At 40.8% G+C, this 27,077-nt stretch overlaps 2 protein-coding genes and 1 non-coding gene across 3 annotated transcripts; 2 read left to right on the top strand and 1 right to left on the bottom strand.

The window, feature by feature from the left end:
• Positions 1-1,016: 1,016 nt before the first annotated feature.
• On the bottom strand, positions 1,017-13,065 carry CARD6 (caspase recruitment domain family member 6). Its single transcript, XM_040496048.1, has 3 exons — positions 12,322-13,065; positions 10,678-11,235; positions 1,017-4,263 (listed from the first exon to the last, which is right to left on the bottom strand). Exons 1-3 carry the CDS (start codon positions 12,602-12,604, stop codon positions 2,018-2,020), a joined length of 3,087 nt encoding a protein of 1,028 aa, XP_040351982.1. The 5' UTR covers positions 12,605-13,065; the 3' UTR covers positions 1,017-2,017.
• A 3,380-nt stretch (positions 13,066-16,445) lies between these two features.
• RPL37 (ribosomal protein L37) lies at positions 16,446-19,193 on the top strand. The gene is made up of 4 exons (XM_040496041.1): positions 16,446-16,659; positions 17,285-17,420; positions 17,663-17,747; positions 19,076-19,193. Exons 1-4 carry the CDS (start codon positions 16,657-16,659, stop codon positions 19,143-19,145), a joined length of 294 nt encoding a protein of 97 aa, XP_040351975.1. The 5' UTR covers positions 16,446-16,656; the 3' UTR covers positions 19,146-19,193.
• Positions 18,915-18,994, top strand: LOC121017058 (small nucleolar RNA SNORD72). The gene has a single exon (XR_005784603.1). It is a non-coding gene; the product is annotated as a small nucleolar RNA SNORD72 (small nucleolar RNA).
• Positions 19,194-27,077: the final 7,884 nt, after the last annotated feature.

Genomic DNA, 27,077 nt, shown 5'->3' with positions numbered 1-27,077 from the left:
TATCTTTCTCTGACTTATTTCACTTAGCATAATACCCTCCAGTTCCATCCACGTTGTTGCAAATGGCAAGATTTCATTCTTTTTGATCTCCGAGTAATATTCCATTGTGTATATATACTACATCTTCTTTATCCATTTGTCAGTCGATGGGCATTTGGGCTCTTTCCATAATTTGGCTATTGTTGATAGTGCTGCTATAAACATTGGGGAGGGGGCATATGCCTCTTTGAATCAGCATTTTTGTATCCGTTGGATAAATACCTAGTAGTGCAATTGCTGGCTCGTAGGGTAGCTCTATTTTTAATTTTGTGAGGAAACTCCATACTGTTTTCCAGAGTGGCTGCACCAGTTTGCATTCCCACCAACAGTGCAAAAGAGTTCCACTTTTCTGCGTATTCACCAACATCTGTAGTTTCTCGAGTGGTTAATTTTAGCCATTCTGGGGCGCCTGGGTGGCGCAGTCGGTTAAGCGTCCGACTTCAGCCAGGTCACAATCTCGCGGTCCGTGGGTTCGAGCCCCGCGTCAGGCTCTGGGCTGATGTCTCAGAGCCTGGAGCCTGTTTCCGATTCTGTGTCTCCCTCTCTCTCTGCCCCTCCCCCGTTCGTGCTCTGTCTCTCTCTGTCCCAAAAATAAATAAACGTTGAAAAAAAAAATTAAAAAAAAAAAAAAAAAAGAAAAGACAAATAGAAAAATCTACATGCATAGTCCCTTCTTTCTTCATCCTTTCAATAACCTTTAGAGATTTAGCACCCTCTAAATACTCAATATTAATTGCTTAAAACAGGCACAAATGAAGGATACCTATTATAGCATGAGAATGTTCTCAGAGATTAGTTATTCCTTTTTAAAGATCATTTCTTAACTATGCATCATTATGATTTTTTTCCCTTGGTGTCCTTGAAGGCAAAAAAGAAAAAAAAAAAAAAAAAAAACCCAGGAAAGACAAGCAGGGTTATTTTAGTACTTAAAAATTAGTATTAATTTTTTAAAAATCAAAATCCAAAAACCAGAGGTCTTAATCCAATTTACAAATCTTATTATTTTATTTCTACATCTAGTGAATTTTAACATGAATCTTTAAAGTGACCTTTTAATAATATTTGATGTCATTTACAATTAAACTTTGTTTAAATATTCTAAATTTAATACATTCCTTTTACTTATCCTTCTAATTAGCAGAACGTACCTGTATGTTTAGGATAATAATGAATCCAATGAATTAAAATTGTAAATTTTGTAAATCTTAAGTTCTGTTAAACATTGCAATGCTTTTTACAAGCTTTGTAAACCTATCTTAATCTTTTCAACTTAAAAAGTCACAACTCTAAAATTAAAAACTCAAGTATACATTTTAAGTTGGAATCTTGAGGACAATGTATAAGATCCTCTAATAAGCCAAATTATCTTAACTATTACAAACATTTTAAGTATAAAACATAGTCAAATCATACCCAAGTTAATGCAAAATAATTTATATCATTGGTTGTTAGTTCATTATTTCTATATGTAAGGGTCAAATGAGAGAGTTATATTATCCAAGCAAATTGGAACTATTATCACAAGTAAGTTGATTTAAACATCCCCCAAACAAACAAGGTTATTTGCTTAGTGGCTGATATTGACCACAAACTTTTGACCAAGACACCTCTGGAGCAGCCAACATTTAGAGCAATTTTTGTTGCAACAATCAGGCAGCCTGAGCCTTATTTTATGGGGTGGTCTCAACAGCCCCATTCCTCGGATTCAGGTTATATATCACCTAATACTCAGGGATGGATTTAGTTCATTTATTTACTCCTCGATTCTACTCTTAATTGTTTCATATTTTTCCTGTTGGAAAAAATCATTCTTACAAATGTTTTAATGATACCGTTTAGGTTGTGTATATCTTTTCTTTTTCTGTGTCATGCTAATAACAGTGGTCTCTTACCATGACTACCACTCTTCTTTAGGTTACCACATGATAGCAATGGTCTGGGTTAAGGATATGTTTCATAGGTCTCTAGAGTAAGCACTTTAATGTTTCCCAGCCTTCTTGGGCCCTGCTCTTGCATGGTACGCCTTAGCCTGTGCAGGACTAGTCTTAGATGACTTGGGTTGAGTGGCCCTGGGCTGAGAAGGCTTACACTGGGAGGACTGGGATGGGCATGGTTTGGGCTGAGTGGGTTTGGGTGGACAAGGTTTAGCGTGGGAGCGGTGGCACTCAGTGGGTTTTGTTTGAGTGGGTTTGGGTTGAGAGGGCACAGGTTGAGAGTGTTTGACCTGGGATGGCTTGGGCTGACTGGGTTTGAACTGAGAGCTGGGTAAACATTTGCTACTGGACCTTTGGAAGGCTGGATTTAAAGGCCCATCCTGTGTCTTCAGTTTGGCTCCTTGATGAGAGGCAGGCCTTAAAGGTTTTTTTGTGGCTCCTGCTGGTTGAAAGGCCTGAGGGTAAAAACCTTCAATATGGGATGTCGTTTTCATAGGTTTCCCAGGTGCCCCTGGTGGCTGTGTTCTATGGGTGTAACCTTGCTTAGGCTGTGGCTTCCCAGCTGCTTCTGCTGGCTGCAGACCCAGGGAGTGGGAGTGACCTACCTGGGAGACCACTACCCCAGACCTTTCAAGAGCTCCTGTTGTCTGTGGTCTCTTGGACCAGGCGCGTACATGCTGAGACACAGGTCTTGGTAGTCCTCCAATTGTTTTAGTCATAGGATGTCCCAGAGCAGTTCTTGAAAACTTTGTGAATCTTTCAGGTGAATAAAATCTCTGGGGCTGGAAGTACCGAAACCCAAAACTTTTACCTCGACCATAGGCCCTTGTTTTCTGAAAGGGCCAGGGACGGAACCACTTAGACCTCTGCTCTGACCAAAAGTGGGAGCCCGTAACCGAGGGGGCTTTCAAAGAAACGTGGCTAAAGTTCCCTCCAATTCTGGTTGGTAAAGGACAGTTTTCTAGACGAGGCGTGAATCCTGGGAGGAGGTAGAAATTCTGGAGATTCTGGCTGGCCCCAGATTCTCCAGGCATCACAGCTGGGCTTTCACATGAGCTTTCTGACTGACTGGGTCTTTGTTGTCTCTCATCTTTAGCTGTTCCAGACAAATTTTCACTAGGGGGAGTTTGAATCCCCTGAACATTCTCAAAGTCTTGGTCTACCTGGATTCCCAACTCCCTGGCCAGGGAGCCCATGTCCTCCATAGACACACATCTGAGCGAAGAGGACATCACTTCCTGGAGAGCAGCTTGAAGACCCTCAATATTCTTCCCTGTCTCCCCAGGTGCCTCCCCCTTCCAAAACAGTAGCTGTGATGGCTTCAACTTCAGAGTCGTCTGGAAAAGCTGTGTCTCTTCACTCTCCTGGGCCTGGGGACTGAGGACAAAGTAGAATCTCTCGGTGGCAGCTTCTCCTAAAAACATTAGCAAGTCCCACTCCTTCTCACCTAGGTAGTCAGTGAAAAAAAACACAGCTGAGGAAACTTCCACCAAGAAACCAAACTGTGTCCAAAAACTTTCTAGATCTCCACGAAGGTTGGCTAGAGCAACAGGCTTTTGGAAAACACTAGGATTTTCCATTAGACCATCGCTATCAGGAAAATGCCACATTATCTCTACCAGGCCGTCAGAGATCTGCCGGGGAAACACCGGGCCAGTAAAATCCTGATGGAGAAAGATTTTGTGTGATTTTAGTTGGTCAGAGACAAGCAGTGTGTTGAGGATTCTGGACTTGGAGAAGCTACAGTATCCTAGGCGCACAAAAGAGATGACAGGCATCTTCATGAGAGTCAGGCACTTTTCTGTATCCCCTGTAGGCCCTCCTGAAGATTGTGCTGACCACTTCTTCACAATGCCCTTCATAGCCCCCAGCATTAAGATGCTTCTGTTGTTTTCTGCATCTGGCAGGAGCAGGGGAAGAGCAAACCGGCACTGATACATGTTTGACATGACCTCGCGTTGCAACGAGCTGTCTGAACAGAGCATAGATGCACAAAGAACATCAAAGGGATTAATGGTTTGTATGTCTCTAATTTCCAAATTCTCTACTCCAGTCAGCAGTTCCTCTTTGTTACCCTCACCCAGAACCTTGTGTCTGAGGATTGTATCTCTGGCCGTGACATCCAGCGCTTGAACTTTCATCAGGAAATTCCAGGCTAAGTCTCCTGGAGCCTCAGGTGTCCACATACATCCTCGATCTAAGGAGAATTGTTTAACAACATCTGGCAGAAGCTTTCTGCTCCTATCCATGTTCAAACATGACAGGACATCTTTAAATACCTTTTTTCTTTCTGTAGGGAAAAAGATACTCAGTGAATGTCACATTCAGAATCTGACTTTTAAAATTAAGTGAGTAATTGACTTTTTCGTTGTAAGAAGATGGAACGATACAAATACAGTGAAAGTTCCTTTTTGCCAGTCTGCCAATTCCATTTTCCTTCTAAGAGATGCCAATATGTTACGTATATTTGCTTCCCATCCTTTTTCTATGCAAGTATATAGGTAATGCATGAACACAGAGAAATATATCATTTGGTTCACTGGATGCTATTTTATTTTTACATAAATCATATTATCCTAAATAAATGATTCTTCAACTTCGTTTCACTTAATGGTATTCTTTGCAAATTCTTCTAAGTCAGTTCATACACAGATTGACTTAATTCATTTTTAGCTAATCCATCGTACTTCATGATTTGGATGGACCATTACTTATTTAACCATTGTCTACTGATGGTCATTTAGGTTTTCCAATTTTTTTGGCTAATGTTTGTATGCAATGATGAAAAACCTTGCTAATATTCCATGATATGCACACGTGTATGAGGAATTCTCTAGGATGATACTGATTTGTTTTTTTAATATTTTTTAATGTTTGTTTATTTTTCAGAGAGAGTGTGTACAGGGGAGGGGCAGAAAGAGGGAGACAGAGGATTCAAAGTAGGCTCCATGCTGTGAGCACAGAGCCAGATGCAGGGCTTGAACTCAAGAACGGTGAGATTATGACATGAGCCGAAATCAAGAGCCTGCTGCCCAACTGACTGAGCCACCCAGGCACCCCGATACTGGTTTCTTTTTCTTTCTTTCTTGCTTTCTTGCTTTCTCTTTCTCTCTTTCCGGTTTTTAATTTCTTTTTTTAATGTTTATTTATTTTTGAGAGAGAGACAGACAGAGGATGAGTGGGGAGGGCAGAGAGAGAGACAGAGAGACACAGAATCCGAACCAGGCTGCAGGCTCTGAGCTGTCATCACAGAGCCTGACACTGGCTCAAACTCACAAACCCCAAGATCATGACCTGAGCCAAAGCTCGACCCTTAACTGACTGAGCCACCCAGGTGCTCCTGATTTCTTTCTTAAATGTATCTCTTGTTACAGTTTGGAGAAATGAAAGATTTTATGTCCATTAAAGTTTCCTCAGAATTTATGTGCTGTACCTACTTTCTCTTAATCTCCCATTTCCTAAAATACCTCCTAACCACTTCTTGGGAATACAGAGATAGTGCTTAGAGAAAGAAGGTCAGAGAGCACTTTTTTTTACTCCTGGTAGTATTTACTCCTGGCAAACGAGCATAAGCTTCTTGGATCCCCTATAAAATTAGCCTGGTAAGAAACAACAGAAGTGAGAGAAAGGTATGGATTTCAAGGATTAACAAAGATAACTAAGAAATCCTTGGACAGACTAAAAGTTGCTTCAAGTGGAATATGTGTTGGGCTAAGAAGGTAAGGGAGGAGTTGGGGCTAGTAAAAAGGGATCCCAGGGGAGGCAGTGAGAGGCTAGGTTTCAGGAAAGCTTTTAGGTCCTGCTCTTGCCTATCACCTATTTTGCCTTTGGACAACAATCCTCTGTTTCTTCAGCACAAAAACTGGTACCCACACAGCCCAGGCCAAGTACTGACAAGGTAAGGACTTGTTAGTCTTTCCTGACTACTACAGAGCTCATCTGGATACCATACCCAGAAGCAACAGAGTAAACAAATATTATACAGAGCAACAATGATACAATCAACAAGCACAAAAATGGATAAAAAGAAAAAAAGTTAAGAAGCAATAATATCTAGAACCCAATATATGTTTGTAAACTTAAAATTTATGAAAATACCCCAGCTAAGGCAAAAAGAAATGATTTTAGCTGCCACCTACTGAAAGGAAATTCTTGAATTTGAGTCCAATGTATAAAGCCTTAGAACCCATGGAAGAGTAATAAAAACTTTAACATATATGTACTTGAAGTGTCAGAAAGAGAGGAGGGAACAAGTGGGACAGAAATATATATTTAGATAAATAATGGCTGAAGATTTTCCAAATTTGGTTAAAAAATTTTTTACAGATTCTGCAAATCCTAAGGGGGATAAAAACAAAGAAAATCATATCTAACTATATAAGAGTCAACTGCTAAAAAAAAATTTTTTTAAGTAAGAAAATAACACTTACAGGGAACAATGATAAAATAACTGTAGACTTAGCATCAGAAACAATGGAAGCCAAAAGACAGGAATGGCATCCATGAAGTGCTGAAGGCAGAAAACCTGTCAATCTATAATTCAATATCTAGCAAAAATATCCTTCTGGAATGAAGGCAAAATAAAGACATTTCTCAATAAGCAAAAAATAAGAGAATTTCCCACTAATGGACCTACACTAAAAGAAATTTAAAAATAATAACAATAAATAAAAATTCTTCAGGCTAAATGGAAACAACATCACATTAAATCTTAGATCTTCAGGAAGAAAGGGCACAGGAAACGGTAAATATATGGGTTCCTGCCACTGGATGAACTCAACTGTAAGCTGGAAGGGAAGGGAGCTGATTGCTATAGTCTATACACAAGCTGACCTTATACAGTGCAGAGCACACAAAGCAACACCATAAGCCTTCCTGAGACTTAGATTTGACACTGTGATTTTTTTTGTCATGAAATTTAACATAACAAAAAACATAATGATGTTTCTCCTTTGAATCAGATACATTTGGATTTTTTTTTTTGAGTTCCTAGCTGCATAGACAAACAAATATTACAGAGGAAAAAGACAGAGTTAGCCTCATGCCTCCAGCCAACTAGACTGGATTGGTTAGCTACTAGAATTACATTGCAAGTCAGAACTACATTATTACTGAAACTTTCCTTGACATGTTTTACTAAAGGTGCTAGATTAATTGCAAAAAATAGCCCCAATTCATGGTTTTCTGGATATATTTTGGATTTCTGCAATATTACTTTGTAAGAAGTGGTATCTGTTTTTCCCCAACTCTTGAATCTGTTTTCCCCAACTCTTGAGTATGTCACAACTGTCTTTGTGTGACATACTCTGGCCAACAGAATGTGGCAAAAGTGATGGTGTTATGGGTTGAATTGTGCTCCCCCCCCTGCCAAAAAAAAATTGTGTTGAAGTCCCCAGTACCTCAGAATGTGGTCTTATTTGTAAACAAAATCTTTAAAGAGGTCAAATTAAAATGAGGTCATTAGGGTGAGCTCCCATGAAGTATGGCTGGTGTCCTTACAAAAAGGGGAAATTTGAAAACAGAGACATGAACAGAGGGAAAGTGATTGAAGACACACAGAGAGAAGATGGGCATTTAAAGCCAGGAAATTAAAAAAAAATAAAAAAATAAAAAATAAATAAAAAATAAAAAAGCCAGGAAATAACTGAGGCTACCAGAAACTAGAGAGTACTGGAACAGCTCTTTCCCTAATGCCTGCAGAGAGCCCTTGACCCTGCTAACACCTTGGTTTCAGACCTCTGGCCTCCATAACTATGAGACAATAAATCTCCCATTGTCCTAAGCTACCCTTGTGTAGTGCTTTCTTCAGCCCTAGGAAACTAATTCAGATGGCATGATAGTACTAAATCTAAGCCTTCTCTTCTGTCTCTTTCTCTCTCTCCCTCTTGCCTTCTCTCATACTCCTGTGTCCTCTCCATAAGAATATGCCCCCATCTAGTCCGAGATAAGTCCAGACTAGACTGCCAGAAGACGACACACTAGTCTATAGCCAGCTGACCACAGACACATGAGAAAACTCAGGAAAGACCAGAGGAACTGCCCAGCCAACTACAGACACATGAATAATAATACACACTTATTGTTTTAAGCAACTGAATTTTGATAAGCTCTATTATTACACTAAATAACTGACATAGAAAAGAAGATCATACAAAGTAAACAGTAACATGCAAGAAACACATCATAATATTAGAATGTTACCTATAGAATAAGGGGAATGGGGAATAAAGAAAAAAGGGAATAAAAAGACATGGGGCTTTTCACAGTATGATGATGATACTATGCAGTGAATAATTAAGTCAACCCTATATGATAAGTGAAATATGTAAATAAATTTTAAAAATTAAGAATGAGGCCTAGGGCGCCTGGGTGGCTCAGTCATTTAAGCATCTGACTTTTGATTTTGGCTCAGGTCTTGATCTCAGTTTGTGAGATAGAGCCCCGTGTCAGGTTCCATGCCAGCAGTGCAGAGCCTGCTTGGGATTCTCTCTCTCCCCCTCTCTCTGCCCATCCCATCCTCATGCTCATGCTCTCTCTCTCTCTCAGCATAAATAAATAAACTTAAAAAAAAATGAGGCCTAAAAATGACTATGGATTGGGAAGGTATGAGGGTGGAACAAGAATTGTGTTGTAAATGGAATATTACTCAGCCATTAAAAAGAATGAACTCTTGGGGTATATGGGTGGCTCAGTAGGTTAAGTGTCCGACTTCAACTCAGGTCATGATCTCGTGGTTCATGAATTTAAGCCCCACGTGGTGCTCTGTGCTGACAGCTCAAAGCCTGGAGCCTGCTTTGGATTCTGTGTCTCCCTCTCTCTGCCCCTCCCCTGCTCATGCTCTGTCTCTCTCTCTCTCTCTCTCTCTCTCTCTCTCTCTCTCAAAAAGAAATAAACACTAAAATATTTTAATTAAAAAAAAAGAATGAAATACTGTAATTTGCAGTGACATGGATGGAGCTAGAGTGTATTATGCTAAACGAAATAAGTCATTCAGAGAAAGACAAATACCATATAATTTCACTCATATGTGGAATTTAAGAAACAAAACAGATGAACATATGGGAGGGGAGAAAATAAAAAATAAAAAAGAGAGAGGGAAACAAACCACAAGAGACTCTTAACAATAGAGAACAAATTGAGTGTTGATGGAGGGAAGTGGGCAGGGGATGGGCTAGGTGGGCGATGGATATTATTAGTAGGGCACTTGTTGTGATGAGCACTGAGTGCTGAATGTAACTGATGAATCACTGAATTCTACTCCTGAAACCAATATTACATTGTATGTTAACTTACTACAATTCAAATAAAAATTTGAAAAGAGGGGCGCCTGGGTGGCGCAGTCGGTTAAGCGGCCGACTTCAGCCAGGTCACGATCTCGCGGTCCGTGAGTTCGAGCCCCACGTCGGGCTCTGGGCTGATGGCTCAGAGCCTGGAGCCTGTTTCCGATTCTGTGTCTCCCTCTCTCTCTGCCCCTCCCCCGTTTATGCCCTGTCTCTCTCTGTCCCAAAAATAAATAAACGTTGAAAAAAAAAAATTAAAAAAAAAAAATTTGAAAAGAAAAAAAAATGTGTTGTAGGTTACATTATGTATCCCTCAAATTCCTATGTTGAATTCCTAACCCCCAATGCCTCCATGATTTTATTTGGAAATAGGGTCATTGCAGATATAATTAGTAAAGATGAAGTATTAGGGTGAGCCCTGATCCAATATGACTAATGTCTTTATAAAAAGGGGAAATGCACCCCTAGAGAACCTAGAGACCTAGGGACCTAGAGAAATGCACCCAGGGAGACAACTATGAATGCAGACGAGAGGGATATTTTTACAAGCCAAAGAATGCCAAAGATGTCCAACAAACTGCCAGAAACTAGGAACAGATTCTTCTTTACAGCCTTCAGAAGTAACCAACCTTGATTTCAGACTTCTGGCCTCCAAACTGAGACGCCACATTTCTGTTGTTTATTGTTTAAGCTACCTCCTTTGTGGCACTTTGTTACAGCAACAGTAGCAAACTAATACAAGGTGTGATGAGGAGGACATTACTCCTCTCCTACCTAGAACTGGATGATGGATCCCCACGATTTGGACTGAGTGTGAGACAATAGCTATGTTTCTTTCCCTTCTCTGCTCAGAAGTTGGTGATATTTATTTTCATAGACAATATCTCTCCAAATGAAGCATTTCTAACATTTTGAATTTTCACTCAGAAATATTCCAATTCAAGATACCAATATAATTTCCCTTATCAAGATGATAATTTATGACTGGATCAAGCCAAGTACCAATATTTTGGGATCTTATCCAATTATTATAAGCTTCTCTCTGATTTTCACTTCAGTAGTTAGGCCCATAATCTCCATATCCCTCTGACTGGTCACAAAGGCACTGAAATGACTTAAGAGGCTTAATTTGAGGCTTAATTTGAGCAAAGTTAGTGGTTAGCAACTTATATATACCATGGAGGTGACTGCAGAAACCTGTAAGCTGACAGTCAGTATTTATTTTTGCTTATATTGTCCATCATTTTGTAGGGCCTAGGTCTTCCTCTCTGTCAACCCCACCCATAAGGAAATTCCAAATTAGAGAGGCATAAGGAATTTCTGAGTAGCTGCTTTTCTGGTGCCTTTCCTTACCCCTTCTCCCCATTGTGTCGTGGAAACCTAAAAATAAGTTGTGGCCCAACTACCACATAGTATGGCCATACCTTCCATCCTTTTCTCCTCCTCCGCTGCAAATGACATGCCAGTTTCGGAATCCTCATAACTCTGTTCTTCATCAGAGAACTGTGTGGTCTCTGAATACGCAGTGCCCTCTTCGCCATCATAAACACCGTGCTCTGAGTCATTATAATCCTCTTCTTCCACAGAGGTTTCTCCATCTTCAGAGTGCCCAACAGATTCAAAATATTCCTCTTTTCCTAAGTACAAAGAATCATCTGGCTCCTCGTATCTCTGTCCATCCTGTAAATACTCAATGGTTGCTGGAATTTCATATTTAACGTTCTCAACTAAATGTGGCAATATGCCTTTTGGTGTGTTGTATTCCTCCTCATTTTCCCTTGAGGACCAAGCAGCTTCCTTATAAGTAGTTTTCGTGTCCCTGAAGCACTCAGAAATTCCCATATCCAGGTGTTCTTTCTTGTTGAAGGACACTGTGATTTCAGGATTCTCGGGCTGTTTCTCTCCAGAGGAAAAAACATCTTCTGAATTCTTGCTTATCCCGATAGCTTGAAGAGGTTCTATATTCTCATGTTTTAAAAATTCTGAAAAGCACAAGAAAGTTGGGGGGGGGGGTATTTTGTTTTTTCAAATTAACAAAAAGACCTCGAAGCATCATCTCTCTTCTTTATTTCAAAACTGGAGGATAAGAATACCTAGCATCTCCCAGACAAACAACAAGTCAATTGTCATTCTTTCTCTCACTGGAAAAAAATCAGATCACATTCCTACCTTGCTCAAAAGTTTGGCTCTTCATAGCAAACTCAAAGAGTACATGAGTGAAACAGAAAATTTGAATCCTATGAATAGTGCTGACTTGTGGATTTACTGTGACCTAAAACCAAGTCAGATTTCCTAGGGCCATTGCTGATGAAATCTGATCCTAATAATTTCTAATTGGGAAGCAAATAGCTCTAATTTGGAATAGTAAGTTCTAGAAATAATAATATCTATTTCTCTAAGCACATGGGTCTTGTCCTACATTACAGACTGTTAACATGAACCTTTTTGGCTGAACCTCTACCTCTCTAATACCTCTTGAAATAATCTTCAATATTTTTTAGATTTTTAGAAAAAGGAGCTACATCTGTCTCTGGTAGTAATGTACAGAGTCACTAAAAAATCCATTCTGGAAGAATTACTCCCTCATCTGCCACTAATTATCTTTAAACATTGAAGAATTAGCATTTGAATTGTTTCAGAAGAGTAGGCTTCTGCAGGTATTCTTATCACAGAAAAAAAATGAAGTTACTGATCCACCATATAGGTGTGCTACAAAATCATGTTTCTGATATTTCCAAAATGGCTATACTAAGTGAAAGATGCAGCATTTGGTCTTGGGGATGTAAAATATCCATGAATTTACTTATTGAATAATAAGCAGTTTATACTAGCACTAAAAAACCGCAAATTTTGGATACAGTTTGAACAAAAATTTATCAATCCCCTAAACCAATAAAATACATTGTTCCCTGCTTTTAGAATCCTAGACACTTTTCCCCTTTTTCATATGCTAGTGAAAATTATCTCCAGGAGAAAGACAAATGAAAACAAAAGGCAATAATGTTCTTTTTTCAGGGAATCTGCCTTGTCACTCTTGCCCCCCAAAAAAGTACAGAAATCCAACTTACCGTTTTGTAAGCCACCAACAGTAGCTGACTCTGGAAAAGTACTAAGTAAACACTTGAGAAAATGCTGACAGCTCACCTCTCCCCTTTTCTGTACCAAAATTAACAGCTTTCGACTTTTCTTCAGGGGATCTGTAACATTCTCCAGAGTCTCATACTCTTCCTCAGAAATCAGCCCCCGAGAGGTTAACGAATCTAAGACAGAATCAGGATCATGTTGGAGGATTTCAAGTAACTTTTTTCGTTCTTTTTCTATGATCTCTGAAGGAACACTCCTGGCAGCCATTGTTCCTGTGTCCTCTAGACCAGGAAATGGATTTTGAAACCGTTCCAATAGTAAATAAATACAGGTTTAAAAAAATGGCAAAGAGTAATTCTATTCAGCAAAGATTAAACAGGTCAAAGATATCTAGCATTGGAGAGGGCAAGTACAAACAAGTGGGGGGTGGGGGGTGGAGCCAGCCCTAAACCCAGCCAGGCCTGCCTCCCTATAGATTATTTATCTGCTCTTTTGCTCACTTGACTCAGTCTCATTTTGACTCAGCCCCAGTGTCAATTCCTCTGAGAAGTCTCTCCTGAAATTTAGTTTGGACTAGGTATTCCCTGCCTGGAGCTCTATTCGTGATAAGAATGAATTGATTAATTCTTTCTGGAGAGAAATCCTGCAATATGCAGCAATAAATAAATAAATGCTGATAGATAAAAACACAAATTAAGGGGTGCCTGGGTGGCTCAGTCGGTTAAGTGTCTGACTTTTGATCTCAGCCGAGATCATGATCTCAGTTCCTGAGCCTCATGTCATCAGGTTCTGTGCTGGGCATGGAGCCTGCTTGGGATTCTCTCTCCCTCTCTCTGCTCCTCCCCTGCTTACACACACACACACACACACACTCTCTCAAAATATATAAACACTTTAAAAGTAAAAAATAATACAAATTTATACCTTTCAACTCAGCAATTTCACTTCTAGAAAATTTCTTAAGGAAATAATCAGACAAATGCCCAAAGATACATGTGTAAGAATCTTCATGACAGCATTATTTATAATAGCAGAAAATTTTTAAGTAACCAAGATTTAAATAAAGTGGGAATTTGTGGAATAAATGTTGATACATCAACAGTGAAACAGAAAAGAACAGCTTACAAGGACGAAAGCAGGGCATCTGTCAGGCTTAGCAGAGCATGCGACTCTTGATCCCAGGGTCATGATCCTGATTCCCACAGTGGGGACAGAGTTTACTTAACAAAAAATAAATACATAAATAAGTAAAAAGGATGAAGTGAGTTATACATATTAACAGCTAGTAATACCCATGATATATCATTATGAAAGATAGCAAGTTAAGATCCCATTTTTGTTTAAAAAATTAAAATGTGCATAGCATACATATATTATATGCATATGTAGATATAGATTTAAAAGAACACAGTCAGGAGAGAGATAGCCCAATGGTAACACTGGTTAACTCTGAGGATATGATGACAGGGGGATTCATACTTTCTACTTTAAACACTCCTGTTTATTTTAATATTTCATAGTTTTTGTTTTTATTAGCAGACTTCATTTTGATTTTTCTAAAAAAACTACCTGGGTGGTTTTTATTTATAGGTATGTAGTTCACAAGAACCTGAAAACAAAACAATTTAAATAACTATCAACAGGATACTGGATAAATAAACTCTAGTGTTGCATTAACAGTATACACCATTCAAAAAGAATGACCTTCAGTGACCCAGAAGATAACCATATATTAAGGGAAAACTTTAAGTCCCAAAAGATTATACGCAGCAAGACACTCTTTTTAAAAGTTGAATGTGTACCTGGGTAGCTCAGTCAGTTGAGCGTCGACAGCTCTTGATTTCGGTTCAGGTCATGATCTCATGGTTCATGACTTTGAGCCCCATGTTGGGCTCTGTGCTGACAGTACAGAGCCTGCTTGGGCTTGGGATTCTGTGTCTCCCTTTCTCTCTGCCCCTCCCCTGGTCACAATCTCTCTCTCTCAAAAATAAAAAAATAGAAAGAAAAGTCAGCAGTAATTTCATTTACTATAGGTGGGGGGGGGGGGGAAGGAGGGCTAGTGCCAAGTTCTGGTGGTCAAAAGCCTTGGATTGTACCAGAATCATGGATGCAGTGTTTACGTAGTCTCCATCATTCTCTGCTGAAAGGCAACATGTCATAGAGCAAATACCTAGGTAGCAGCATATATCATGTTTCAGAAGTTCATTTACTCCTGACCTAAACATGGCATTTGGACAGGAACCTGGAGGTTCTGAATTGGCTTTGCAGAGCTAAGGGTTAACCTGACTAGGACCGAAATAGCGTGGAATCAAGCACACCAAAAACAACTACTTTACATCAAAGAGCAAAAATATTTCACTTTCCCTGTCTACAACTGGGAGAGTAAAAAAAGAATCTCACACAGTGCCAGTCATACTGTTTTGGTTCCTCAGTGGTTGCCACCTGCCCTACCTTTTCTAATCTCACTTATTCAGACACCTGTGCTAGGCAGAATGCCACCCCCCCCCCCCCCGCGTCTATGTCCTTATTAACACAACCTATAAATATGTTAGGTTACATGGCAAAGGACAATTAAGGTTGCAGATGTAATTAAGGTTGCTAATCAGCTGATCTTGAGCTAAGGAAGTTATCTGGTGGGGCCAATGTAATCACAAGGGGCTGTTAAAAGATAAACTGAGGCATATTTAAATTTTGAAGAGTTTGAGCAAAAGTGAATTCTAATAGGGCAGTGTCAAATCAGAAGTGGTTAGGAGTCTCAGACTTCAAGAGCCTGGGAAAACAGAAAGTGCAGAAGCAAAGAAAGGCAAGGACTTGACTGGGTGTAACTTTAAGCCTAGTTTTAATTGGTTGTCCTTAGTGGTTTTGTGTTTGTTTTTTGTTTGGTTCGTTGTTTTTTTAAGTCCTCTCTACGCCCCACTCAAGACCCTGAGACCAAGAGTCGCGTGCTCTGACTGCCAGGCATCCTCTCCTTAATGTTTTGCTTTCCCAACGTGGAGGTATTTACGGGCTTAGATTTGTTTGCTTACATAGGTCTCCACGGCATTAGAGCCACCTCAGTGGCTGTCACTTGTGAGATATTAGCAAAGGTAATGGAATAACTGCTAGCAGAACAAAATGAACTCTAGAAATCAGACATTTAATTTGAACAGGTTAACAATCGCTGTAGAAGTACTAGACTCTTTTCTAGGGGCTGGGAATAAAAATGTTCACAGGGCAGTCTCTGTCCTCGAGATAGTGGCAGATCGGGGATGAGGGGTCAGCAGCCAAGGGATAAAGAGGAGGCCAACATTTAAGTGCTCAGACTAAACTGCAATTCCAGGAACTTTCTGCATTAGGTGCTGTTTCTTACTACGGTTCTAATAAGTTCCTACAAACTTAAGAGGATTAAAACGAAACAAATTAGTGGTGCCTGAATGGCTCTGTCTGTTGAGCAACAAAATACGGATTTCGGTTAAGGTCATGATCCCAGAGTAGTGGGACCACGCTCCAGGTTGGGCCCCGAGCTGAGCCTGCTGGGGATTCTCTCTCTCCCTGCCTCTGCCCCTCTCCCCCACCCTCACGTGCTCTCTTAAAAAATGTTTTTTAAATAATAAAAGTGCTTAAGTACAGACTGCCAGGCCCTACCTAAAGGGGCCAAATCAGATTTCCTCACATCAGGGTGCAGGAAACTACATCTACAAGTTCCCTTGACACAATATAATTTTAGATCAAAATACTCGCCACTAAATTACTACAGCTAGAAAAAAACATGATTCGCCTTTGTTTTTAGATTCGGAACCCAGCTCTTCAGAGGCCGGTCCGTGTTCTCCATACCGCTGACGACCTCTAGGGAAGAACCGGCTCAGCCAAGAGCGTCTAGCCAGAAGCGCTAGTTTCTCCCAGCTGGGGATTCCAGTCCCATCCGGAACCCAACACCTCACTCCGGTAGCGCAGGGTCAGCACGGGCACCCCTAGGTTCCCCACTGAAATCTGCGGTGTGGCCACAACTCTGAGAACCCGAGAAGGTGGAAGGGCAGGAGCAGGAGCACAAAGAACGCAGGTCTGGCGTGAACGTTGCTCTCGGCCAAGGCGGGTCCAACGAAGTCACGCCCATTCGGACACCAGGAAGCTGTGAGCCCTCCCGCCACCCGGCCCTGAAACCCTTATTGGCCCCGCCTGGCTCTGGATCCTCCTCTAGACCCACCCACACTGCGCTACGGGCGTTTGAGAACGGTGCACCGGTCCCGCCGGAAGTACTTTCCTGGGCGGAAGCTTCTGAGCCACCATATAGCGGAAGTGCCTTCTTTTCCGGCCTCTTTGGTCTCGGTTGCGGAAACGAGATGGTGAGTTTCTTCCAAGGGTTCATGGAATCGCCTTCCATCCTCATCCTCTGCGTTGTCCCCCTTGCCATCCTTAGGGGGCCGGCAAGGCTCCTGATAAGGGGAGCGGGTGGGCAGCAACGGGGCCAGTAGAATGGCTCCTAACTGTAACTGGGGTACTTAGTCTGCATCCGTGGAGCAGGCGCCACTCTCGGTCCCTTGCTCCCTTTGATTTTGGGGGAACTCCCACAGCCCTGTCCTCGGATGAGAACTGGAAAAAGCAGCATGTTTTGGGAGTGTTTGGCTCTGTAAACAAAGGAATTCATTGAAGGGGAAACCTGGCAGGAGCTCTTAGATTTTGGGGGTCGGAATACGTAGGAAAACCACCACCTTATTTCGTCTTGCGACTGTTTTTTCTTTAAAAAAAAAAAAAACGTAGCTGATTTCAAAATACAGCAACCCTTGTAGAAGGCTTTAGGTAACGTGAAATGCTGGTAGTTAATTTAGCATTTAAAAAGTTAGAAGCTTCCGCTGCAGTTTCAGCCGTAGATTGTCTTTAAAAATCTTAAAGAGTTAGTTTTCTTATCCTGAAAACATCGGAATTCATATAGAAATTATTAGATCTCCGAATCGTTCATCCCCTTTGCAGACGAAGGGGACGTCATCGTTTGGAAAGCGTCGCAATAAGACGCACACGTTGTGCCGCCGCTGTGGCTCGAAGGCCTACCACCTTCAGAAGTCGACCTGTGGCAAATGTGGCTATCCTGCCAAGCGAAAGAGAAAATGTAAGTTGATTGATGTTTCAACACAACTGTATTAGCTGTTGGAAGGGATGTTAATAGTCTGTTTGCGTTGTACCTAAGTGGGCATGGCTTTGGGCAGTACTTGGTACTTAACGTAAAAGCGCATCTGTATGTGGACGAAGTGGATTTAAAAAACAAGGCACTTTTTAAAGTATATTGACCGACAGTGCGTACAACGTGTGTAGGAAAAACCAGTTAGAACCTGACCCGAATTTATGTTTTAGATAACTGGAGTGCCAAGGCTAAAAGAAGAAATACCACTGGGACCGGTCGAATGAGGCACCTAAAAATTGTATACCGCAGATTCAGGTACAGTTTTTGTGTTTCTATCATAATTGGTTCTGTGAGCTTAAACAAGAACCTCTTTATTTACTGTAAACTAGGGTAGGGATACTACCCTGGTCGGTGGGAATGACTCATTGGAAGGGTTTTTTTTGTTTGTTTTTTTGCTGCCACTGTAAACTTCAGATCAGTTAATCTGCATTTTGTTAATCTTTCAGTGAGCAATAGTATAAGCTATAAACGTGTAGAGTGATTTGAGCTAGACTCTCTCAAATGTAATAATACCAGGGATAATCTACATCTTTCTCACCAAAATTTGTCAGGACAGTAGTGGTGAATGAGGCCTGGGGTCAGGCCTTCACTTCTGTGGCTTTGAGCAAATCTGCTATAGAAAACTGTCATAGTTATTGCATTAGTATAGAAAGAAAGATACCTTTCTGTCTTGTCAAAGCCAGGCTTTAAGAGTTGGAATGCAGAATTTCAGCTCCAATCTGGACTTTCAGAGAAACTGCATTTTAATGGCATCTTTTAAGGTGTCTTAGGTCTCAACTAAGATCATTCTGTGTTGGGGAATCCCTGGCCTTTGCCCCCTCAATTCCAGATTTTCTAATTTTAAAAGATAACAAGGAATTTTGAGGCTTTGTAAACACCACACGCTTACATGTGTTTGTGTTCATGTGCTGAGATGACCTTTCTTTGCCCTTAAAAGCATTATACAGTAGTGTGGGCTTAGTATTGAGTGGTCTGCTAGTTTAATGTCAGTTTAAGAGCATGAACTGATCAGAAGTCTTTAAAAGGGGGATAACTACAGCTGTTGCAGCATCCAGTTCATCTTAAGGATTTCAACCATTAGTCACACAATAAATGTTCTGGTTTTAAAAAATATGTGGTGTGCTAAGGTATTTTTAATTGCCTTAGTGTGTATGCATATTAAAAGTTAAAAATGTAAAACATAGTTAAGCAGTTTAGAAAATATCCGCCATTAAACCTGCTCCTTTTTTGCCTTGGTTAAAGGATACTGCCCAATAGCCTAGGGACACATTTTCACAAATAACCTTAGGGCTCTTAATCTGGAAAGAAGTACTGGCCCAGTGATCAGTACAACCAAATAAATTGTTGACCTTTTTTCCAATTGCAGTTAAGTATATGCTTAAAATGGGTGATTTGATGCAGAAGTAGTAAATAAAATGTTGCAGCTTATCCATGATGTTGTAAAAATAAATGTCTGAACATATGAATTTGATACTGATTTCAGCATTCAACTGAGATAAGCTCATTTAAATCTGTATTAGTAAAAGTTGAAATGTAAATATTGGAGTTGCTGAAGTAATGGTTTTGTTTTTAACATTATGCAGGCATGGATTCCGTGAAGGAACAACGCCTAAACCCAAGAGGGCAGCTGTTGCAGCATCCAGTTCATCTTAAGGATTTCAACGATTAGTCACACAATAAATGTTCTGGTTTTAAAAAATATGTGGTGTGCTAAGGTATTTTTAATTGCCTTGTATCAGTGAATTACTGTAGAATTGGGGATAGGACAACTTAATATTAGAGTTACTTGTTAAGTTACTGTTCTGGGGCACTAGTTTTGACCTGGGTTTTGACCTGGGATTTGGAGTACCAGTGAGAACATGAAGGACGGGTGTTGAATGAGTTTTGGAAAGGTGATGTTAGCTCATCGAGTCTCCAAAACGCTTGGTTGGTGTCTAGTATACAGGCTTATGTGTTATTTAAGGTGGCCAGCTAAGTGAATACCTGAAGCTACTTGCTAGGTGGCAGTCCAAAAAACACTTGAGTGGGGTGGGTTAAAAGAAAGTATGTAGGGCCATATGCAAACGCAGTGGATCGAATAGAAAGTAAAGGAAAGCGAAATATGTAAACGTGGATTTGTGGACAAAAGGCAATGATAAATAAGGTCCCCAGTAGAATTTTTGTAACCCTCAAATGATCATTGATCTTTCTGTGTTAAAGTGCTCTGAAATTTTTTACCATGCTTTCCCAGCTCTGGTGGTTTATTGTCTGTTATTTGAAATGTGACAAGGCCAACTTAGTTGGAGTGACAGCAGAGAAGATTAAGTGGAGCACGAGTGTTCGAACAGTCACCATAAAATAGAGTGGTCAAGTACTGTCTAACTTACAGCTTTCATTGATTGCAACTTGACCTGTGGAGGATGTTCATGATCTTCAGTGCCTTGCTAACCTTACTTTACTGCACCCAATAATGCTTTGCCAGGATACTAGCTAAGTCTTGCCCTCCTGATTTTCTCTTTAGCTCCTAACTCATACTTCAGATCACAGCTTACAGCCAGTTGTACAGGAGCCCCTGCTGATAGAAACCGATATTGGGCTTCCTGACACAAGATCTGAAATGACAGAGCTCTGTACTTTAGGGATCTATTAAGAGTATGGTTCCTGGAGCTTGGCTGCCATTTGTTAGTGTGATTTTCCTAACTTCAGTGCCTCTGCTCACTGGTAAACTAGAAGGCTAATGGTAACTTTCATGTGTTTGTGAGCACAGTCAAATAGTTAAGCAAAGGTGCTTTTACAGTAGACAACTGAATAATTAGGTTCAAGTTTATGAAATTGCTTTTGATCTAAAACATACAGGTGGTCCTTGAACAACCAGGTTGAACTGTCTCAATAAATGCAGTATAGCACTACAGACATCTTCCTGATGATTTCTTCACATTATATCTAGCTTGACTGTAAGAATATGGTGTATGATACATATATAAAATGCATGTTGACTGTTAACTAGTAAAGCTTCCAGTCCATTGTTAAGTTTAGGGGGAATTGAATTTACACATGGATTTTTGACTGCATGGTACGTTTGCATGCTAACCCTCCATCGTTCAAGGCTTAGCTATACTTTGGCTTGAGAGAACTGAACTGAAATAATCTGACTTGATTGCAAAGTCTTTCTGAAATCTTCCAGTGTTACTACTAGTTGGTTCCTGAATGATGGAGGGACCCATTAAGATAGGTAATGGCCAGTATAGAATAACTAGGCTTTGAGGCAAATGAGCACTGACCTGAAGACCTGTGGAATTAACTGAATACTAGGTCAGGAAAAGCATTGGTGCAAAGGGGAAGGGGGTGTGGGGACTGGTGGACAGGGATGCATTAACAAAGGCCTGTGTTGGAGTATAAAGTGAGCTTACTTCATTTGCCAACGCGTGTGACCCTTAGCACAGAGTAAGTTTTGAAAACTACTCTGGCTCCGTGGTAATTCTCCCCACAGACCATGGAAGGCACATGGACCAAATGAAACCGCTCTGATGAATTAGAAGTGATTTTAAAGCCCAGGGAGAAGCAATGGGAAAGAGATGGGGCTGGGTTGGCACATTCTGAAGAGTGTAAGCAGGTGTATTCAGTTGAGTCAGTTTGCAGAAGTTTATGTCTGATGAATTGGATGATATCCTGAGGATTGGTTGAGGTTTGGGCAGTAGGTCCCAGTCTGACAAAAGATGCCCCACTTAATTCTATTGAGACAGTAAAAGGGACACCTGAGCCACCTAATCACCTTACTGAACTGCTGAGGAATTTGTTTCTTGGGCAGAGGCTACTCAGGACCAGATGAGTATCACCAACGTGTGGCTGAAATGAGAACCAGAAATACTGAGTGCCTTGTGTCATGTATTATTTACTTGGTCCTTTAATCACAGTGTGGTTTGTCAAGAGAGGGAAGAATCTAGAGGTGTAAGTAAGCTGTGAGCAGATGAAGAAAAGTTTCAAGTAGTAATTAAAGTGCTAATGTAATGAGAAGTCATTGAAGGTTTTGGACCCCCCAGTGGCACTAAGGTTAATTTTCATTATCAAGATAAATGTGGAAGGTGGTGATGTGGAGGTCATGAGTCTTGAAGCTGGAAAATCAGGAAGCAGGTTCTGAAATGGTGTGAAAATGAGGAGTGGGCTAAGGTAGTGGCAGGACTGGCTGTATTAGGGAGGTCTCTAACGAGAATATCTAAATCAAAGGGAGCTTCCAGCCCCCCTCCCATTTCCTTCTGTAACAGGCTGTGTGAACATTCCATGAGTCATATATGCAAAAATATTACCAGGGAGATAGGAATCTTTGATGACAGTTTTCTGGCCATGGCAAAGAGGTGATTTGTTCATTTCACTGAGGAAGTAGAGTAGAATGGAGGCAAGAGGGGGAAACACTAAACTCGGGTTTTGTTGCAATGCCTGTGGGACACCATGAAGAAGTGTTCAGAAGGAATTGAATAAACCTGGTGGCAGTTCTAGTTAGAAGGCTAGGCTGGAGGGGCGCCTGGGTGGCTCAGTTGGGTAAGCATCCGACTTCAGCTCAGGTCATGATCTCACAGTTTTGTGAGTTCAAGCCCCGCATCAGGCACTGTGCTGACAGCTCAGAACCTGGAGCCTGCTTCAGATTCTGTGTCTCCCTCTCTGCCCCTCCCATGCTCATACTCTGTCTCTGTCTCTCAATAATAAATAAAAATTTTTAAAAAGGTGGCTAGACTGGAGCTCTATAGTGGAAGTAGTTAACTTAGAGTTGTGAAAGGGAACATTTTAGGCCGCCTAGGCAGCTCAGTCAGTGGGGATTCCCACTCGTAATTTCAGCTCACGTCATGATCTTGCTGTTTGTGGGTTTGAGCCCCTCATGGGGGCTGTGCAGAGCCTGCTTGGGACTTCTCCCTCTCTGCCTCTCCCCACTCACTGTCTCAAAATAAACTAAAAAAAGGGGGGGGGGCCTATTTTAAAGGTTAGAATGGTGAAGATAATTTCCACAGAGATGGGAGGTGATGGTGAGACCTAGTGGCCATTTAGAAATGATGGATGCAATTTCTTGACTGAGGAACTTCAGTAGCCATCCTTCAGACAGTAATGGTTGAAACTGAAAAGATACAAACTCAAAAAAAAAAAAAAAAAAAAAAAGACGGTTTAGAGAGGCTCAAAGAAAGATGTGGGGAAATGTCCATATACTAGAGAGAGTAGTTCATTTGTTCACCATACAATCTATGTAGTAATGTTCCTACTATGCGCCTTCCATGTTAGAGGTGCAGTGGGAACAAAAATGTGGTTGAAGTTGACAGTCAACTCCAGTGTTTGCAGAATAATGAACCCATGAACTAGGACAGGGTTGAGTCAGAAAGGGGATTTGACAGGGCATTCAATCACCTGGCTGAGGTCAAGTAGAATGAAGTGGTGGGGGGGAGGGGGTGTTTGTTTTTGAAAATGAAGATTTTAAAAATAAAGATTTCCAGATTTGGCAAAATTTGGGTTAGTGTTTACTTTCCATAAACTTTATTTCAGTAGAGTATTGAGAATAAAGCCAGTTTTCTAAGGATTCAGCAAAGATGGGCAATGAGGAATGGAGAGTTTAGTTTTAAAAAGATGCTTTTGGAAAGATACTGGAAATTCTGTGGTTTTCTTCATTTCTGTTGATATAGTGCCCCTTCTCATATATCAAATACCTGTTTAGTGACCTCTGTGTGCCAGAAGTAGTTCCAGGTCCAGGAGATATGTAGAAAATGACAAAAGGACCCTGCTCTGACAGATTTCATTCGTGTGGACTAGGCTTGTGTGTGTGTGTGTGTGTGTGTGTGTGTGTGTGTGTGTTGGAGGTTGACCATTAGCAAGTAGGCAATTTCAGGTAGTGCTAAGTGCTGTGAAGACAAAGATGCGAAAGAGAATGGGGGTGGGGGTAGAGAACCCTTCTTAGAAAGGTGGTTAAGAGGGGTGCCTGGGTGGCTCAGGCACTCAGGTCGTGATCTCACGGCTCGTGGGTTTGAGACCTGCTTTGGGCTCTGTGCTGACAGCTCAGAGCCTGGAGCCTGCTTCAGATTCTGTGTCTCCCTCTCTCTCTGCCCCTTCCTGACTAGTGCTCTCTTCTCTCTCTCTCTCTCTTTTTTTTTTTTTTTAAAAAGGTGGCTAAGCTAAATGAAAAGGAGCCACCCCCGCAAAGACCAGAACAGTCATTCAGGCAGAGATTATACTCTGCCTTTTTTGAGTTCTGGATTGGTTGCAAAATTTAGCTTAGGCTATAATTAGCTGAAATTTTGTAATACTGTATATTCATGTAAGAAAAGCAAAGTAACAGGGTGCCTGGCTGGCTCAGTTGGTAGGTCACATAACTATTTTTGGGTTGTGAGTTCAAGCCCCATCGTGGGTGTAGATATGACTTAATTAAACTTCTTTTTAAAAATGTTAAAAAGTAATGCATTATAGAATTGTTTTATTTCAGAGAAAGCTTTCTTTTTCACAGCACATATGGATTATATTTAGTTTTTTTTTCCTCAAAACAAAAGTAGTTTGAATCATAAGAAAAGCACAGGGTAGAGACTATCAGTAAACTTAGGAATCAAGAATGGAATCTGAAGCAAAAGTGTCCTTGTACACTAAGAGAGGGATGTTTGTCAAGGAAAATTCCATTGAAAAAATGGTTCCTGTGTATGCAGGTGGTTTGTAGAATAAGCATGGTAAGTGGATTGAGATAAAAACCTAACTTTTTGTGTCCTTTCTTTATACAGTGGGAATATGCTCCAGTGCCCCAGGATGAAGACTTGGTCTGACCCATGTATTTTTAGAGCACTCACAGATAATAAAAAATATTTTCCAGCCATGGTTAGTTGTAAAAACAGTTTTACTTCAATAAGTAAAATGTCCAATCCTTTGTAATAAATGAAAACTCAAAGATGGCTTAACCTTAATTCAGTTCTTCCAGCCTGACTTCCTTTGGGCTGGATGCCAGCAGTGGAAAAGGGGGAATGGTTGCTCTGGTTTCAGCTTTCTGTATAACTCTGGGACTTGTAAACATCAACTTTATTCCTCCCTGGATCCAGCAGAGGATTAAGCTTTTACTCTCTTGGGCTCTTGGATTACCTTGGAGATTTCCTACTGATTTCCCTCTCCTGTAGTTCTCATCTCCATTCAGAATAGTCTTTTGTGACTTCTTCCTAGCCCATAGTATCCAGCTTCTTTCTCCTAGGATTTTCTCCACCTCTCAGGGCTGTATTGGCAGGATCCAAAACTATTCCATGCTGTCTCTTTCCTGAGTGGCCCACATTTGGTCCACAGGAAACATTCCCACATCCCTGACCTGACCAAATTCTGAAGTGCAGGGAGATACGGCAGCAGACCTCTCCTGGCACGCCACCAAAACAGTTGCAGGAAACACATTTCAAAGCTCTGAGTGGTCCCTTTGAAGTTCCCGTCACCATATTTAGGACTAGAAGGTAGCAACCCTTGTTTCCAAGGTTGGATTAAATACTTAAAACTCTTCAAAGGTTTTTCTTTGCCAGTCTCTCCCTTGTACCCCTTTTATATCATCGATCCAAGGATTCTAAATGCTGTGACCAGGTTTTTGGATATATTTTCTTGGGGGGGGGGGGTGGAGAATGTGTGTCTAATTTTGGTAGTTTCCTAAAGCAAAAAAAGTCCTATTCTGGTAAAGTGTTACATTTATATAGCTCTGCACCATAAACATCTGGCAATGTAAAAAAGTATTTGGTTTGCCCTTAAAAATGTTTAAAATGATTTGAACTCCCACGTGTTCTATAGAGAAAGTAAGTCCTGGAGAGGAAAGGTCTTGGAAAAAAAAAAAAAAAAAAAACAACTGGTAAAATGGTATCAGAGAAAAGTCCAGGTTCCCCAAGTTAGGATAGAGGTAGTAGAGGTGGCTGAAGAGGAAGCAAATGATACTGTGCCAGGCGGCAAATGGTATTACTTCAGGAACATTATCTTGGGCAAATGGGAGGAATGGAGGGGTGGCATATGATCCAGCCACCTCAGAATGGACGAGGCATAGTCAGGGCAGAAACTGTTGATGCCTCCTGTGTCCCAGAGGAGCAGCCCTCAGAGAAGAGTTCCCCAGGCGAGGACACAGGAAGCGGAAAGCCTCAGAGAGAAGTACTGTCCAATTAGGGACGGCTCCTGGGAGAGACACCTCTGGGAACATCCCCTGTGAGGTAGCACAGCATTGCGCGGAGCTTTTACGGTTTCAGGAAACTTGAGACGGTGTGAAAGGACTCCTTTATTATGGAGAGGAGAAAAGGGCATAGATTACTTTTAAAGGCACATATTTTCTTTGTTAATAAAAATTTGACAGCAGTGAGTGTTGTTGGAATGCATTCCTTAATGAAGACATTGCACAATGTGAGCTTTTAGCAAAGTTATCTTCATTAGTAGAACCCTTACTCATCCATGGCCTGGATGTGGAACCACTGTGCTAATCATACTAATCATATGTGATAAAGTATAGATCCAAGATACCATGCACATACATAATTTTAGCATTGGGTTAACTTGTTTAAAAGGTAAGAAGAAACCATTTTCCAGTAATCTTGATCAGAGCAAATCTGCTCTTTTCTGATCTACTCCCTCTTAAAAAGTCCTGTGACAGAATATATTATAGAGTAAAATCCTCAACAGTTAAATTTTGAAAAGTTTAAAATTTTTGAATAAATTTCATATTCATTAAAGAGAACTTTTAAAGTCTAAATAGACCAATTATAGGTAGATTTAAAGACAGCATCACGCACATTCTCCCTTCTGGGTTTTTTCAATGTCTTGAGTTTAGACTATGCTAAAATCTGTGTAGATGCAAGCACAGACAGGCATTTAGTATTTGCAAAATAAGGAAGCCACTTACTGTATCAAAACATGGTAGTTTACCACATAAATGCCAAAGATAACATGTAGAGTGTAAAATACAAACATCCAGCAAAAATAGTTGGTATATCAGGGTTCAATGAGACAGAAACCACACAATCTGAACAGGAATCCTATAAGGGATGGAGGTAATGAAGAGTTGAATACAAAAATGAAAGAGAACTCTACAGAATATAGGAAGAGCAGAAATAAAGGAGCAGGCACTACCCCTAGAAGCAGAGATAAGGCACCAAAGGGAAAGGCCTCACCCCTGGAATTGAGATTCAGAGGTCAGAGAAAGTAGAGCATAGCTCATTGGGTATTGGAGTGTCTTGCTGCTGGGACTTAGCTGGGAAGCCCAGTGGGATGTTGATGGAGAAGCCATTTACAGGGAGGCGTGCTGCCCAATAGCCTTCTGCTGTGAAACTGCCTGAAGGGGCTCTGAGCGAAGCTTCTGGTCATTTAGGCACCTGTGGCCATTGCAGGAGCCTGGCTCTGGAAAAATCGTAGGCCTCTTTCCCAAGTTTACCAAGAATCATTTTATTTTTAAAGATTTTAAGTAATCTCCACACCCAATATGAGGCTCAAACTTCACAACCCCGAGATCAAGAGTCACATACTCTGCCAACTGAGCCAGCCAGGCACCCCAAGAATAATTTTTTTTTTTTTTTAATTTTAGTGCGCACAAGTGGTGGAGTGGGGGTAGGGGCAGAGGAAGAGAGAGAGAGAGAGAGAGAATCTTAAGAT

Source organism: Herpailurus yagouaroundi, unplaced genomic scaffold, assembly GCF_014898765.1.
Source record: "Herpailurus yagouaroundi ecotype Mexico unplaced genomic scaffold, PumYag 29, whole genome shotgun sequence".
Classification (NCBI taxonomy): domain Eukaryota; kingdom Metazoa; phylum Chordata; class Mammalia; order Carnivora; family Felidae; genus Herpailurus; species Herpailurus yagouaroundi.
Note: the sequence above shows the minus strand (reverse complement) of the source record. Positions and strands in the feature narration are given on the sequence as shown.